Source organism: Dama dama, chromosome 12 (assembly GCF_033118175.1).
Source record: "Dama dama isolate Ldn47 chromosome 12, ASM3311817v1, whole genome shotgun sequence".
In the NCBI taxonomy this organism is placed as follows: Eukaryota; Metazoa; Chordata; class Mammalia; order Artiodactyla; family Cervidae; genus Dama; species Dama dama.
Window position 1 is genome coordinate 92,730,832 of NC_083692.1, and position 16,217 is coordinate 92,747,048.

The 16,217-nt window shown below is 46.2% G+C and overlaps 1 protein-coding gene across 6 annotated transcripts in view; it reads right to left on the reverse strand.

Moving 5' to 3' along the window:
• PDE8B (phosphodiesterase 8B) overlaps positions 1-16,217 on the reverse strand; it is a 286,162-nt gene that overhangs the window by 209,302 nt on the left and 60,643 nt on the right. For 2 of the 6 annotated variants that reach the window (XM_061158121.1, XM_061158120.1), the window contains exon 1: positions 7,532-7,870. The exons of the other annotated variants lie outside the window; for them this stretch is intronic. In XM_061158121.1, coding sequence (XP_061014104.1) covers positions 7,532-7,870 — 339 coding nt within the window. Of the gene's footprint in view, positions 1-7,531; positions 7,871-16,217 lie in introns of those variants that run through there. 6 annotated transcript variants of the gene reach the window in all.

The following is a 16,217-nucleotide window of genomic DNA, read 5'->3' on the forward strand; positions in this document are numbered from 1 at the left end:
TATAGGTTATTATAGAATATTGAGTATAGTTCCCTGTGCTATACAATAGGTCCTTGTGGATTATCTATATACATATAGTAGGGTAACACTTATTCTTTAAAATAAAAACAAACCTTTTTATTTTGTATTGGGGTATAGCCAATTAACAATGTTGTGGGAGTTTCAGGTGGACGATGAAGAGACTAAGCCATACACAGACATGTATCCATTCCCCCCAAACTCCCTTCCCATCTAGGCTGCCATGTAGCAACAGTGAGCAGAGTTCCATATGGTAACACCTGAGATATTTTTGAATGTTTTAAATATGCATATTCTTGAGTGAAAATATAAGCTTATAAACACATTATAAACTCACTCATTAATGTTTTGAGACTGTGGAAAGAAGGTATAGAGAGCAATAAAGTATAGACTGAGTAAAACTAGAATAAATTTGGCTAAGGTTGGTTTTTACTTAGGCAACTTCTTAGAGTGCATTCACCCCTACCCGCAACCTCTGCACTCTGAGATTGTGGGGAGAGGGGTCAGTGGACAAGGAACAGAGGAAATGACAGAAGGATGCCTGTTAAGGGGGGAAGATCTGAATCCCACTCCACCCCCACAATTCCTATGTTGCAGCCCTACCTCTGATGATATTTGGAGGTAATTAGGTTTAGATGATGTCATGAGGGTGGGATCCCCATGACAGGATTAGCATCCTTCTAAGAGGAAGAAGAGAGACCACTGTTTGCTTGCTCTCAGCCATGTGAGGACACAAGGAGATTTGGAAGCCAGGCAAAGCGCTCTCACAAAGCACCTTGACCATGGCCTTCCCAGCCTCCAGAATAGGGAGAAAGAAATGTCTGCTGTTTATTTCACTGATGTGGACCCAGGTACGATCCCTGGTTGGGGAACTAAGATCCCACAAGCCACAAAGTGTATCAAAATAAATAAAACAGAAATGTCTGTTGTTTAAGCCACTCTGTTTATGGTATTTTGTTAGAGCAGCCCTCCCCACACCTCCCAGCTGACTAAGAGAATGTCTAAGCAGAGTCAGGGAGGAGAGTGAACTGAAGATGAAGAGATGTTTTCAGCAGTATCTTAGAAGTCTGCACACAAGATCAGTGGATATACTTTAATATCATTAATCACCCAACAAGAGAAATAAACAATGCACTAAGTGACCATTTAAAAATGCCATTATTTTAAACAATTATCAAAATTACCCATCTCAATTTGAGCTTCCCAGGGTATCTCCAATGACGCTGGACATCTTTTAGAACTGGCTACAGAAGGCCTTCTGGGATATGGTCAGGATATATTCTCCCTTGTTCTGGAAAACCTCGATCAATGGACTTCCTCACCCTCTGGTTTCCAAATGTGTTTGGACAAAGATGGTACCAAGCTGGAGATGAATGAAAGGGAGGACAGCAGCACAGGGGTATTTACAGGCATGTATTCCCGGAGGTCCCCCTGCCCAGCCACAGGCCTCCAATCACTGCACTTTCCCGTAAGCACACAGCTTTGGGGGCTGCCCTATCCTACAGGCTTGGCTTCTCAGGTCCCCGTAACCACTCCCTTCTGCCCTTCTTCTCCGTGGTAACAGTGCCCTCCTTCTCTAGTCTTAGGGCGCTTCATCGTCATCATTTGCTAATTTCCTTTCATTTTGCCAAGGCATCTATAACAGTCCCTTCGTTACATTACTTCCTTAAACTTTTGTGGATACACAATCTGTTTCCTGTCTAGACACCATCTGCCCAGGTCTGAGGAAGGACTGGTTGGTTGGTCTTGCCTCACTTAGGTGCAGGGTTTACTTACAGCCCTTTGACTGGTCACCAGCATCTCCCTTTTTTCCCCAACCAGAAGTGTCAACCCAGTTCAACAGCCTGTTAGCTTTCTGAGCTCCTGGATTTTAGATTTTACTTGCCCACTCGGCTCTGCAGTACTTAGCTGCTCCTCCCCCAACCCTGCTGGTTTCCCAGACCCTAAACTCTCTCTTCCCCTGGGGCTACAGGATTCCTTCCCTCTTCCCTTCCATTCTGATTCCTGGCCTTCACCCACCATAACCTGGTCCACGGGAGCTGCCCAGCCCTCACCAGCACGTCCTGCTCTGCTTCGGCCCACGTCCTGCCTCATGTCCACCAGGGTGGGAGTCAGTAGAAAAGCATCACCTCTGAAAAGGAGCAGTTTGCTCTCTTACTTTCTGATTTGAGGACAAATTTACCAAAGTCCAAAGGGAGAATTACCTGACAAGTCTTTTTTTTTTTTCAGGGATATATCTCCTTTTTCCTTATTAAATCTACTTAGCTAAGTTTAGTTTATCAAATAAGCTATTTCAATATTACATAAAACTTCATGGAAAAGATGTTACAGAAGGACCCATGGACTGTCCTCATTGTCTTCATCATCATTGGCCTCAGCAGCAGCATTAATGGTAGGACTCCACCCTTAAAAACATTCTACAAAGTGCTTTCAAGTTTACTCTTTTTAAGTCACAAAGTCTTTACAAGTAGACAGATCATATATTGTTTTAATTTTGTAGATATGAAAACTTAAGTATAGAAAAGGCATTAAACTTTTTCATGATGAATTAACCAGGAAACAGGGCTTCCCAGGAGACTCAGTGGTAAAAGAATCCTCCTGCCGACCCAAGAGATGCTGGTTCCATCCCTGGCTCGGGAAGATTCCCTGGAGGAGGAAAGGACAACCCACTCCAGTATTCCTGCCTGGAGAATTCCACAGACAGAGAAGTCTGGCTGCAAAGAGTTGGACATGATTGAGCGCGAGCGTGTGCACACACACACACACGCAACCAAGGAAACACAGCTACCAAATATTCTGAATAAATACTGCCTGAAATAAGGGCTGTTTTTGCTTCCTATTAGAAGTATTAATACTGTACTTATATTGAAAAGAAGGCATGCTCTCTGATCTATGCAGCCACCCAGTTCTAACAGGAGAAACGATGCCATTGTAAAAAGAGCAGGGACTAGTTTATATCTGATAGATCTTAGAAATGAGTGTAACTACGGAGGAAAGCAGTGAAAACCAGGAAAATTTGCTCAATGACTATAGTTCATGTGTTGAAACAAAGGGAGGGGGCACTAAATTGTGATGAAATGAGCTACAGCAGAAAATAAATTAGGGATTTACTAAAACTAAACACACACAGCATGGTGAAAAGGACTAGCAAGAACTCCAAGAGCGACGTCAGCCCATTTTAAGTTGCTCCCTTGCCTTGCAATTTCCCACTGTGCGGGACGCAGCCCCAGTGGAGCAGAGAGGCATGTGAGGGACTGAGACGGCAAAGCCAGACCCCAGGACCCACACATCCCAGGGGACCCTAGGGGAGTCTGCACCTCGGGAGCCAGAGTGGGCTACACACGGCCCAGCCCTCTCTCCACTCACAGACTTCCCAGCCACATCTGGAGGCTCAGAGCCTGACTTCACGGGCAGAGATGACAGATGGCCCATATCACGAAAGTAAACTAAGATGAAGGCAGGGCAGCTTCCCTGTTGGCTCACTGGTAAAGAATCTGCCTGCAATGCAGGAGATGGGGGTTCGATCCCTAGGTCTAGAAAATCCCCTGGAGAAGGAAATGGCAACCCACTCCAGTATTCTTGCCTGGGAAATTCCATGGACAGAGGAATCTGGCAGGCTACAGTCCATGGAGTCGCAAGAGTCAGACACAACTTAGCGACTCAACCACCACCAAGATGAAGGCAGGGCGGTGACTAGTACTCCGAATACACACAGTGTGGAACCATATACTATGCTGGAGGTGGCCACACCTAATTCAATTTCTGACCCACAGACAATTTAATTCATTTAAAAACAGTGATTCCCAAATTGTGGTCCCTAGATCAGCAAAACTAGCGTCTCCTAGAAGCTTGTTAGAAATCCAAACTCTTGGGCCCCATCCAGGAGCTCCTAAATCAGAAACTCTGGGAGTAGAACCCAACAGTCAGTAGTTCAACAAGCCTTCCAGGTGATTCTGATGTGTACTAAAACTTGAGACTACAGACTTAATAAAAATCTTTTTTTTTTTCCAAAATAGCTCTATCCCTCCATTTAAAGGAGGGGTAAATAAAATCTCACTCATTATCTACCACGAGGTCAGAAAATTATCTATTTTCCCTTTATAGATAGTCAACTTGGGATTATCCTCACTGATTTGGAAAGCCATGGAACACAGATAATACAGAAGTAATGAATCACTGGCTTCGGCACATCCTTTTGCAATAGGCTGACCATCCTCATTAGGTTTTGCTTGCCAGGCTTCATGTATATTCCCTGAATCCACAGAACAGCAGAACCTGGTACTAATACTGACTGAATGAATGACTGAGCACAATGAATGGAAGGCGACGCGGGAATTGGCAAGGCTGCCTACTAGAACAAAATCACTTGGAAACTAAGAACCTCCTGTGTCTGATCCACAAAATAGTTTACCTCACAAGAGATGACTGCAAGTTGACTGGATTGTCAATCAAGACTCTCTTCTACAACTGGCTGCCTAATCCTGGATCCTCCCCAGGCACAACAGCTGGGATGAGAAAAAGGAAACTTGTAAGAATCCCCAGATCTTCCCAGGGAGAGGTTCCACCATCTCCTCTGAGGATTTCTGAACAAGAACTGCAAAACTGGCACAGTCTCAGCAGTGAGCATTCTGCAGGATTCTCCTGTTGGAGCATGATTTTTAAAAAGGCAAACAATAGGGAGACAAATTGCTAGGAAGCTGCATTTTTTACAGCAATTGGAAGACAAACCTAACTTCTTACCAGAATTGGAAACCCACATGATATCACTGTAGTGCACATGAATTATTAATGCTCATCATTTTTTGTAAATTAGGTATTCAGGAAGGTTCCTGTCGACATCATGTTTGACATCATAATGCTTCATCATTCTAAAAGCCTAATGAAATGAATTCTTGCTAGAAAAGAAAGAGATCAAGCATGCATTTCTGCACTCTGGGGAATACCAGAGACCAAGGAGATAGTGAAGATATGGTTTATAATTGATGTACAAAGAGCAAATTAAAAAAAAAAAAAAAAACACAACTGTTACAACCCTACCACCACTGTAAATAAGACCAAAGGACACTTTACTTTTCCACCTGAGCATTTTGGAAAAGGGAGGGGTGAGTGTGGTGGTGGTGGGGGGGGCATGACTAGCAATTGTCTCAAACTCCTAAGGTAGAAGAATTCTTCTAAAAAGAAATGAAAGTAATGTCTTTATAAAATTACCTCATCTACGAAAGAACATGGAACAGGTAAAAACTGAAAAAAGAACATGGAACAGGTAAAAATTGAAAAAGATACTATAACACCGAGTCACACATCCTAAAAGGATAGTGTTAAATATGTTAAACCAATTCTGTGACGGTAATTCTATGTGATTTGTATAAATAATCATTTTGGTCTCACATGTAATATCAAATCTGTAGTTTCTGAGTTCTACACATGCAAATTAGTGTTGAATAAACTGAACCAGCAGTTTTGTCCAACATCTGCAGCAATGGGTTGGAATGAAATAAGCTCTTGTTTGGAAATCTGGTTGACAGAGCAAAGTAAGTTAAATTCCTATCCAGGTCAAGCCTTTTAACACTTCAGCCAAGTAACAATGATATTTATACAAGTTCATACTAACTGCTAATAATTGGGACTTATTTCCCCTCCAGTTTTTATTTCATTTGGTCTCTAAGTAGCCTCTTAAGAGAAGTACTAAAACATAGAGAATGAGTTCATTCATTATTCTTTCTTTTACTGAACAAACAAGGAATGACTGAAGTTGCCAGGTACTAAATTGGGATTCTTGCTACTCTGAAAGGCGAGAAATTCTCTTAAGCAAACGAAAAGAGTATCTAGAGTTCATAAGTTGTCATCATTCTGAACTACCACCTCATGTCATCAAATTTCCTTTTCAACAAGAAGGCAAAAGGACAGTCATTATTGGCAACATTCCAATTTAATTACTTCACCAAATAAAACATTTTCATCCCCTAAAATTACTTCTAATGATAACTTTATGTGAACCAGTGTGGGGGAAAAAAAAACAAAGTTAGTGTTCAGCATGCTCCCTTATAACAAATGTTCAATTAGTAGCTAGTACTGTCATGTATCTGGGTCTTTAGTTCTTGGATATTCTATCAGTAAACAGTTAACATTCAAAAGCTAGAAAACTTCTACCTGGTACATAGTAGGTGCTCAATAAATAGTGTTTGTATTATAATGATGATTACATTATCATACTCTATCACACGATTATTACCAGAGAAACTCTCTAACTTATACATAAATATCAGGTAAGCTTCATGTTACAAAATCAGATGCTATTAGAGCAAGCTCACTAAAAGAAGCATTTGCTCTTCCATGTAATGGAAGTCAGCACACGTCATCCTTGTCTTCATCCATCCACTGAGAGCTGACTTTATCCAATGAAGACTAGGAGCCTCCTCACACTAGGCCAATCGTTGAATAACTTTTCAAGTAGTAAAGATATAATGGTGCCTTTAATCAGCGACACGATTCCTGGTAATCTACTGACCGTGTAAAAAGCTGTTGATTCTCTTACATTAACAGTCAGAGAGACACAGTTCCCTCCCTCTGTACTGTAGGATATGCCACCATCCTTCTGCTGTAAGAATAAAAGGCCCAGTGGCCAGATTTACACAAAGAAAAACCTCTTGGACTTAATAGTATTTTGAGAACACACAGGAGGGCACTGTTAAAAAAAATCATCATTTTTCTTCTGCCACTAAGAAATATGTAGTGACTGCTTTAATCACTTAATGTTTTCCAGTGGCTCAAAATTTCACTCTCCTGAAAGATAAGATGAATGTGCAGAATGAATCTTCACCCTCAGGCAGCTGCACTTGCATTGGAAATCAGTTCCCCTCACGGCAGCGCAGCCGACCCTCCAAACTCCCTGCCAGCTTCTTTCAATTATGTTCCAGACACGCAGCCAACCCAAAGAAGTCGTAAACAACAGGTTCCACTCGGGTCCTCCTCCTCCATTCCCTTCCTCCATCCCTCCAGAGAACGGAAACCCTCTCATCCATTCACAGATCCCCACACTCGGCCCCTGTGGCTGAGTCTGCATGCAACCCGGCCAGCGTCTCCAGGTGAAAATCTGAACACGGGGCACTGTAGTACCGTGGCACCGAGTCTGCACCGTTCACCTCCCAGCCACGCACATCCAGCCTGGAGCTCGGATTTCATTCAGGGAACTCGTTTCCGAACGCTCCCAACGATGCCCACCCCTCCTCCAGAGCTGACCCAGTCCAGCCCTCTCCTTCTCAGAGAGAACCAGGCCAGCCCACCTGCTTCCCTTCTCCACCCGGCCCCCCCCCCCAAAATCGGCTCTCAGGACCCCTCCAGGGGCCCCCATTTCCGGGGCCCTCATCACTCCCCTCCCAAATGAAAAGTAAACTCCTCCTTAGTGATCATCTCCCCAAACCAACCAGGCCACTAAACTCCGCCGGAGGCCCCTGCCCGCGGGACGCGGCGGGCGGCCCCCGCCCCCGGCAGCGCGCGGGCGCCCGGCGTTTACCTTGACGCTGGTGTAGCTGGTCTGGGTCTCGGCCTCCGCGCTGCTGCAGCAGTGGCGCCTCCGGCCCCTGCAGGTGGTCGCCGCGGGGCCCGCGGAGCCCGCGCTGCTGCTGCTGCCCAGCTCCCCGCGGGCCCTGCGGGCGCGGGCGGCGCCTGGGGGCCCGGACGCGCGGCTCTGGGGGATGGCGTCGGCGGCGTCGGTCTGGACGAAGAGGCCGTGCAGGGGGGCCGCGGGGCCCTGCGACACGCCGGTGGTCTGGCGGGGCGAGTTGGACTCGTCCGAGTCCCGGCAGTAGATCACGCCGCTCTGCGAGACGTGGATGCTGGGGGCGCAGCCCATCCCTCGGCCGGGCTCCCCCGCGCGCCCGCCCGCGCCCCCGGCCGCCCGGCCCCGGCGCCGCGGCGGCCACCTGCAGTGAGGGGGCGGGCGCCTCGGCGGCGGCGGCGGCGGCAGCACCCCGACCGTGCGCCCCCCGGCCGGTCTGGCCGCCGCTCCGTCGGGCTCACCGCGGGGCACCCCGCCGAGCCTGCCGGAGCTGCGCGCGTCACCCCAACTTTCCCTTCTGGGCCATCTTCCTCCTCGAGCGGGCGAGCGCGCACACACAGCGCCCCGCGCGCACCGGCGGCCGCCACCCTCTCCGCCGCGGCGCCCCAAACGCGCTCCCCACGCCTCCGCCCGCCCCTCCGCCCTCGGCTCCGCTCGACCCGCGCCGCCGCCCAGCTCGACCTCGCCGGGCTCCCGCGGCCCCGGGGCCCCAGCACCGCCCGCACCTCGTTCCCTACTTTCACTCCGCGTGTCTCCCTCCCTCCGTCCCTCCCTCCTTCCCTCCCGCCCGCCTTTCTCCGCGGCGTCCCCGCTTCGCAGTCGCTGCCGATGGGGCGCTGCTGCGCCCCTCGGCCCCGCCCGCCGCTCCCCGCACTCTCGCGGGCTGGACGCAGCGCGCTAGCCGCCGGGCTCGGCACCCCCACGCCCCGCCTACCCCGGGCCCCAGGGTGCGGCGGTCACCACGCCCCGGCGCCCTCCCCTCCCTCCGCTGTCCAGAGGCCTCGCACCCGTCCTGGGGGCCACACCTCCAGCGCCCTAGCCTCTCTTCCCCTCGCGGCACAAACCCCGGGCCGGCCCCGAAGGGTAGTGTAGCCTGGGGAGCACCCCCAAGGAGCCTCTGGCCTTTCAGGAACACATTGCAACATCCCTGAGCCAAACATCATGACGCCCCGTAGGGACCCTCCAGCCCGCGCCCACCCATCTAACTTGCTCCTCCCAGTTGACTCAGATCATTGAGAGGCTTCCTACCTCTGTAGTGCCCCGCTTCCCCATGTACCCCGAAGGCTGAGTTGGATGGCGACCCAGTCTTCAAAAGGGTAGAGCAGACAGATGATGTCCACTCATCATCCGAGGTCACGCCAAGGGACCAGAGACCAGGTGGAGGACCAAGCCCTTGAGTGCACAAATTCCTCTAAGACCCAAAGAAAGAACAGTAAAAGCTGTTCGCGTGGTTCTGGGCTTCCTCCTCCAAAGTTTTCACCTCTTCCTTGGGTGTCACTACATTTTCACAGTGGCTTCTCCTTCATCCAGTCCCCCACCCCCACCCCCCGATTGCCCACTGCTCTGCCTCACACCAGGCTGGGCAGTCCCCTCAGTGAGGCATGCACAACTTTCTTGGAGGGGAGCAAGAATACCTTCAGAAGAAGGCTGCTTATCCTCCTGGATGTGCAGTCTGGGTTGGAGCTGCCAAGCACCACTGCCCATTTATTCGGTTGTTCTTTGAGTAATTCCAGTCTGCTGCCACAGCATCACAGAGGAGAAATGGATGGTCCAAGAAAGGACTCGGTGTATAAGGTCAAATGCAAAAGCAAGAACATAGAGTCCTAATGCAAAGCACAAAGAAGAATCCAGTCTGAAATAATCTCTTTGGTCCTTCCCTCTCTTTCTCTCCCTATCACATCAAATTTGGGGATGACTGGGTCAAGACTTCAAATGACAGCTTCTAACCTTCACAGAGAAGCAAGGTGTCACCCCACATCTCAAATTCAGATATACAGAGGAGAAAGAACTAACCTAACTTAGTTTAACTGACCTCATCTAAGTCTTTTGTTTCTCTTCTCAGCTTTCTCTTCCCAACTCTCGGTCTCTAAAAAAAATTTTTTGATTACATGAAAAAAAGTCTGTGCTACATTTTCTAATGGACAGGCAAATTGCTCATAAAACTCCTGTGCAGGTGGGGTTCCTCCCAAAGCAAATTCTGAATTGATATTCTGCAGGCGCCAAGGCTGATGAGCGCATATGCTTGGAATCAACATCTGGAAGGAAAGGAGGGAGAAAAGGAAGTAGGGAAGGGAGGTGGAGGTTGAGCAGAGGGAGAAACTGAGCTAGGATGCAGCCTCACTAAAAGCCACAGGCACCCCTGCAGGGAAGATTCTGAAGCTGGGTGATGCTTCAGTTGTCCTGAACTGGGCCGAGGAGGACACACCTTTATACCCTCACATAGGTGAGCCGTCACTTGTAGGCCACCTGGTGGCCCTGGGCCAGGGGACTCTTACGCTGAGGCAATCCCTGGTGAGACTGACAGCTGAGCAGAGGGCTACCTGCTGCCAGCACTCCCCCAGCGGGAGGAATAAGTCCCCCTCTCCTGGCACACCGCTTCCACCACGGTGCCCTTCCAGGCTTCCTTGTCCCTGTCCATGACTATAAGAGCACCACATTAAATGGTCACCACTGAGATGCAGGGACAGTCATTCATTGGAAATAGGTCTAAGCCTGATGGCTGCCAACTGTTCTACTTCCAAGGGACCATTCAGAATCTGGGAAAACATCATCAAAGTTCAGTTACACAAGCGCTAGTCTCCATACCAGTCCCGGACGCAATGTTAAGTCAGGAGATAACCGCTCCTAAAGCTTCTTTTTGATTCTCTTACATACACCCATTTCAGTCATCATCCTTCATGGAGCTACCAATCAAGGTCAATTTTTTGGACACTTTGAGCCATGCTAATTCTCATGCCCCGTGCCTCCTTTTTCAGTTTTCTCCAGGAATGCGGTTACTATGATGAAACCTCCCAGAGAAGAGAAATGGGCCAGCCACTCACTGAGGCTTTGAAAGGAAGAAGGCTATGATAAAACAGAAATTACAACCAATCTTCTGGTGGAGAACATGAGGAGCTGAGTCATGAAGGGACAAGTCACCCAGAAGAAAATTTAGGGAAAAAAAAGAAGAAGAAAAAATAGAAGGAAAAAGATTAAGTTTTGAGAGAGTAAATAACCTCAAGGTGGCTACTGAACAGGACTGAGCTGCTTCAGTACCTTAACTGACCATTTCACATGAAGCCCCATGCCTTTCACTAACTGTGAATCTCCTGCAGGAACAGAAGAGGGAATGGGGAAATGCACTAGGTATAAATTCCTCCTTCCATTCCCAGAACAGCCAATAGTTTTAGACACAATCTCAGACCCAGCTTCTGCTGCCAATTCTGGCTTAGTGAAAGGAAAAAAATAAAGTATCCCGATAATCTCCATCAAGTGTTCTCAGTGGGAATGTGTAACCTCCCCCTATCGCTGGCACAGATCTGGTCACTGAAACATGCAGAAATGTGCGAGTGGAGGAGAAATGCTTTAGCTGAAATCGTTCCCCAGCTAAGCTCAGGCCCGAGTTCTTGCTCCTCTAAGTGATTTCTGGACCAATTCCCATGTCACAATTTCAACGCATTCCAGGATCACAGCAAAGTCTACAAGTTCAGACACTGCAGATAAAATTCAGGCTCAAGTTACAGAATAAGGCCAGAAAAGCAAACATTATTTAAAAAATTGAATTAAGTTTAAAAGTTTAGCTACAGCCAATGTCCAAGAAAGAAATCAAAAGGCAAACCAAGTCAGAAATTTCTTCAAAAACTCAGAAATGTCCAAGGTCAGCTGAACGTTACATACAAGGTCGGCTTTTATGTTTTATACTCGTACCAAATACAGCTGGTTTCAGAATTATGACCCAGAAGCACTGCAAGACTCTGAACAATTAAGGCCCCTTACCAGTCAAGATTGGTATAACTCTCCTAGAATTCCTCTAAAGGAGAAAAGAATGTGATTGATACATTTTGAGTGACTCTTCATAAAGGTTAAAACAATAGCAGTTTTGGATTAATCTTTAGATAATCAAACATTTAATCAACCAATCAACCTTATGGAGCTCTGAATTCAAACTATATTCTTAATGGTGGAGCTTATTGAAAATCTAACCACCTGATAAGTGAAATGACACAGTTTATTAGGTAGCCGGGCACAGTGGAAGGTTCCTTGATCTCAGAGAGAGAAGGGCAGACCTGGAAGCAGAACTGCCTCTTGCAGCTGTGTAACCTCAGGCAAGTCACTTAACCTAGGGGCCTCCATTTCCTACATCATCTCCAGCATCTCTAAATCACCAACCTTTGGGAATGCAGTGAAATCTCTACTTTCTTTTATTAAATTGTTTTTAATTTAGAACAGTGGCATTTTTGAGCTGAAGGAGTGGTCTTCAACCTCCCTGCACATCAGAATCACCCTGAGGACTCTGTCAGAAACACAACAGCTTCCAGATCCCACCCCAGAGACCTGGAGTCAGGGGTCAAGGGCAAGTCCAGCATTTGCCCTTTCAAAGAAAGTGAGTCCAGTGTAGCCTTTCCACAGCCTTCTTTGGAGACTAGAGTAAGAACTGAAGTCCTGGGACTGCCCTGGTGGTCCACTGGTTAAGAATCCACCGTCAGTGCAAGGGATATGGGTTCAATGCCTGGTCCAGAAAGATCCCAGCCCATGCGCCACAAGTACTAAGCCTGTGCTCCAGAGCTGGTTCTCTGCACCAAGAGAAGCAGCTGCAATGAGCAGCCCATGCGTAACAACTAGAGCGTATCCCCCACCTACCACAACTGGAGAGAGCAGCATGTGGCAGTGAAGACTCAACGCAGCCAAATAATTAGAGAAAAACAACTGACATCCTTACAAGAGCCTGCAGTATCCCATCTGCTGTGGCCCCTGACCTGCCTTCCTGTGCCTGCTCAGTCTCTCTGCCCCAGCCACAATGACCTCCCTGCTGTTTGCCCAAGAGAACTCACAGTATCAGCCAGGACCCCTTCCTATTACGCTCTTCATCCAAAAGAACAGGACTAACTTCCTCACTTTCCTTAACTCTCTGCTCAAATGCTGTCTTCTCAACAACTCATTTAGAATCACCCCTCCATGTCCCCCCATCACTCCTGATTCCACTCCGCCTGGTCTATTTTTCCTCTTTTCATAGCATTTATCACTTTTCAACTGATTCTGTAATTAGCGCCCTTATTATATTTATTGTCTCTCTTCTCCCACTAGACTGGAGCTCTACTAGAGCGAGCAGAGATTTTTTTGGTTTCTTATTCACTGATGGATGAACTACCTAGTGCCTGGTGCAGTGCCTGTTGAAATATTTGTTGAATGAATGAATGATTTTTTTCTCATTTCTTCCTTTTCTGTTTTTCTCTTCTCTTAACTGATATACCTCAGAATGGAAGGGGATTGGGTTTTTTCTTGAGTAGAGGGTTATGTTCTGTGTTTTTTATTTTTAAAGTCAGTAAATGGTTTGACCTCATAATCCTCCTTTTGGCATTATACATCAGAAAAGTCGAAAGAATAACATAGTTTATTCACAATCTTTGTAGCAACACTGTTTATGATAATAAAAATGGAGATAATCTAAATATCAAACACTTAAGGAATAGCTCAACAAACTATCCTAGCAGTCACAATACCACTATTTATATGGGTATGGGCTAAATATTTATACATAGTATATGTAGATGGATCACAACTATGGAAAATGAATGTCTATTTGTTGAGGTTCATAAGTGAATGTAAAGTGATATAGATAAGAAGCTGGAACATGGAAGATTTCTTTTTTTGAAAAAACTATTTCACCGAATACAAAAATAATGTAAATGAATGAATGAAATGTTTCTCAAGTCTCTCCCCAAAAATATTTTAGCTAAGTATATTTTCCTTCACAGACTTCTAGTGATTTTTTTTTCTTTCAGACAGAAGGCAGAAGATGGAAAATATTAAAGAACGAAAAGAATCAGACATAGATGGAGACAAATTAATTTCTGTTTTTTTTAAACAAATTTCTTTCTGATTTACAAAGGAACTACTTGCAAAGCAGAGGCACAGAGACGCAAAGGCACAGAGCCTACCAGAAAGTGAGAGTCAAAAAAGACATGAGCACGATTCTCATGGTGAAATATTCCTGCCAAGTGGCTTCACAGCTCTTTTAAGGGAGTAAAAATAAGTTTTAAGTTGTATGTTCAACTGTGAATATATCACTTCTTGGACCTCTCACCACAGACCAAATGAAATTTGGGAGACTTGGCCCACAGGATAGTTTTCCCAAGCTGGTTGTAGAATATGCAAAAGGAAATGCAAGAAGGGATTCAGCCCTTTTGACTTTTTTAGGTTAACATCGTCCAACATGGATTCCATGAGCACTGGGCTCTGAATCCCTGTTATCGAAAGTGATCTGACGTCCCTATTAACAAGAACACCACAGGGAAGGGCTGGATCAGGCCTGGAAAGGGGCCTCCAGAATCTTCTTTCTACTCATTTTTAGAGTTCTCCTGCATTCAAATAGTTAGATTACGAAAGGTGAAACACTCATTTCCAAAAATCTGCTAAGTACATCTCACAGGAGTAAAATCAAGCATAAAAGGTACAGTCCTACTCAAAGGAGCTTCTAGAACAATCAGGGAGATGGGACTTACACACAGGAAGTGACAGAGCATAAAACATGAGTTGACATCAGAGCATAACAGCAAAAATGAGTGGTACTGGCGACTCTCCTCAGTGGTTATGACAGCCGGGGAAGGCTTGCTAGAGAAGGAGACGTGTCAGTTGGACCTCAACCAGAGGACTTTTCAAGCAAGGGGAATAGCGTGAGCAAAGACAGACACAGGGGCAGAATTCACCTTGGTGGATCTAGAAGACAGTGAGTAGATGAGACAATTTAGTGTCTTCTAAGGTGGGGATGCTAAGATTGGAAGGGGAAGAAAGAAGACAGAAAATGGAAAACCCTGAAACTTCTCCTATATGGAGTGGAAGTCAACGTGGGTCCTACTACCTTTAAGGAAACTCCCCATGTGAAAGTCTAGATTTAGAAAACAAATTCATTGTCATGCAAAATAAGTGTTTGCCAAATGATAAAACACTGGCTTTCTAAAAAAAAAAATAGCAGACTGCATGGCTTCAAGAAAACTTTTCTATAGCAGTTCGAGTTTTTTGGGTATTCTAAGTCAGGTTACAAATTATTAATTCACTCCTACTTGATTTAAGATATACAATATATAAAGCAAATTAGTTTGTTTCTAAGTTAGTGTGACATTTTCTCAAGGCGTCATGGGTTATTTTTAAAGGAAAGTTGGGGTCAGGTTTGTAAACAGGACCTCCTCTACTGGTACACACACTTTCCCACACTCCAAAAGATTCCATTACACCCCGTGACGCTAAAGTCACTCCTTCATTCATTTACTGAGGGGCTACCGTGTATCAGACACTGACTCGGCATGGCGGGACAGACAGAAACAGTCTGTTCTGTAGAGTTGGAGAGAGAAACAGACAGTACAGTTCTCTGATCATAGTGAAGCTGCCACAGGGATTCAGAATACACTGATGTCATAGAGATGGGGAGGTTATGGACGTTTGCTCAGAGGTGTTGACATTTACATATGATTCTCAAAAAACCTTACCAAAGGAATATTGTTCTTTTCATCTACCCATCCACTCACCCACATAGTACGAACACCGAGGGACCTCCCTGGTGGTCCAGTGGTTAAGAACCCACCTGCCAATGCAGGGGACACATGGATCCCTGCTCTGGAAAGATTCCACATGTCTCCAGGCAATTCAGCCCGTGTGCCACAACTACTGGGCACGTGTGTGGCAACTATTGAAGCCTGCACGTCCTGGAGCCTGAGCTCGGCAACAAGGGAAGCCCCCGCAATGAGAAGCCCATGCGCTGTAACCAGAGAGCAGCCCCTGCCCACTGCAACTAGAGAAAGGTCTGCATAGCAACAAAGACCCAGCATGACCAAAAATAAAATAAATAAATACTGTTTAAAAAAGAACATTGAGCACCACCCCCCCCCCCGCACTGTGCCAGCCCTGAGATGGACACAAAGGAGGAGCACTCAGTACCCCCTCTCAGACAGTTCCATCAGAGATACAGACACGTACCCAGAGATGTGTGTTAACACTTGCTTTGGAAAAGTAATCCAAGCCCAGAGAGAAAGATCCCTGTGGGCGGAAGTGATGCAGAAGATGTCACTGACGAGTGTGGCACTTGGAAGAAAGGGCAGTGTTTGAATAAGCTGAAATGTTCTAATTTCATTTACATGTAGCTGTCCAGTTTTCCCAGCACCACTTATTGAAGAGGCTATCTTTGTCCCATTGTATATTCTTGCCTCCTTTGTCAAAAATAAGGTACCCATAGGTGCATGGGTTTATTTCTGGGCTTTCTATTGATCCATTGGTCTATATTTCTGTTTCTGTGCCAGTACCATACTGTCTTGATGACTGTAGCTTTGTAGTATAGTCTGAAGTCAGGAAGGTTGATTCCTCCAGCTCCTTTCTTCTTTCTCAAGATTGCTTTGGCTATTTGGGGTCTTTTGTGTTTCCATATTAAATGTGAAATTTTTTGTTCTAGTTC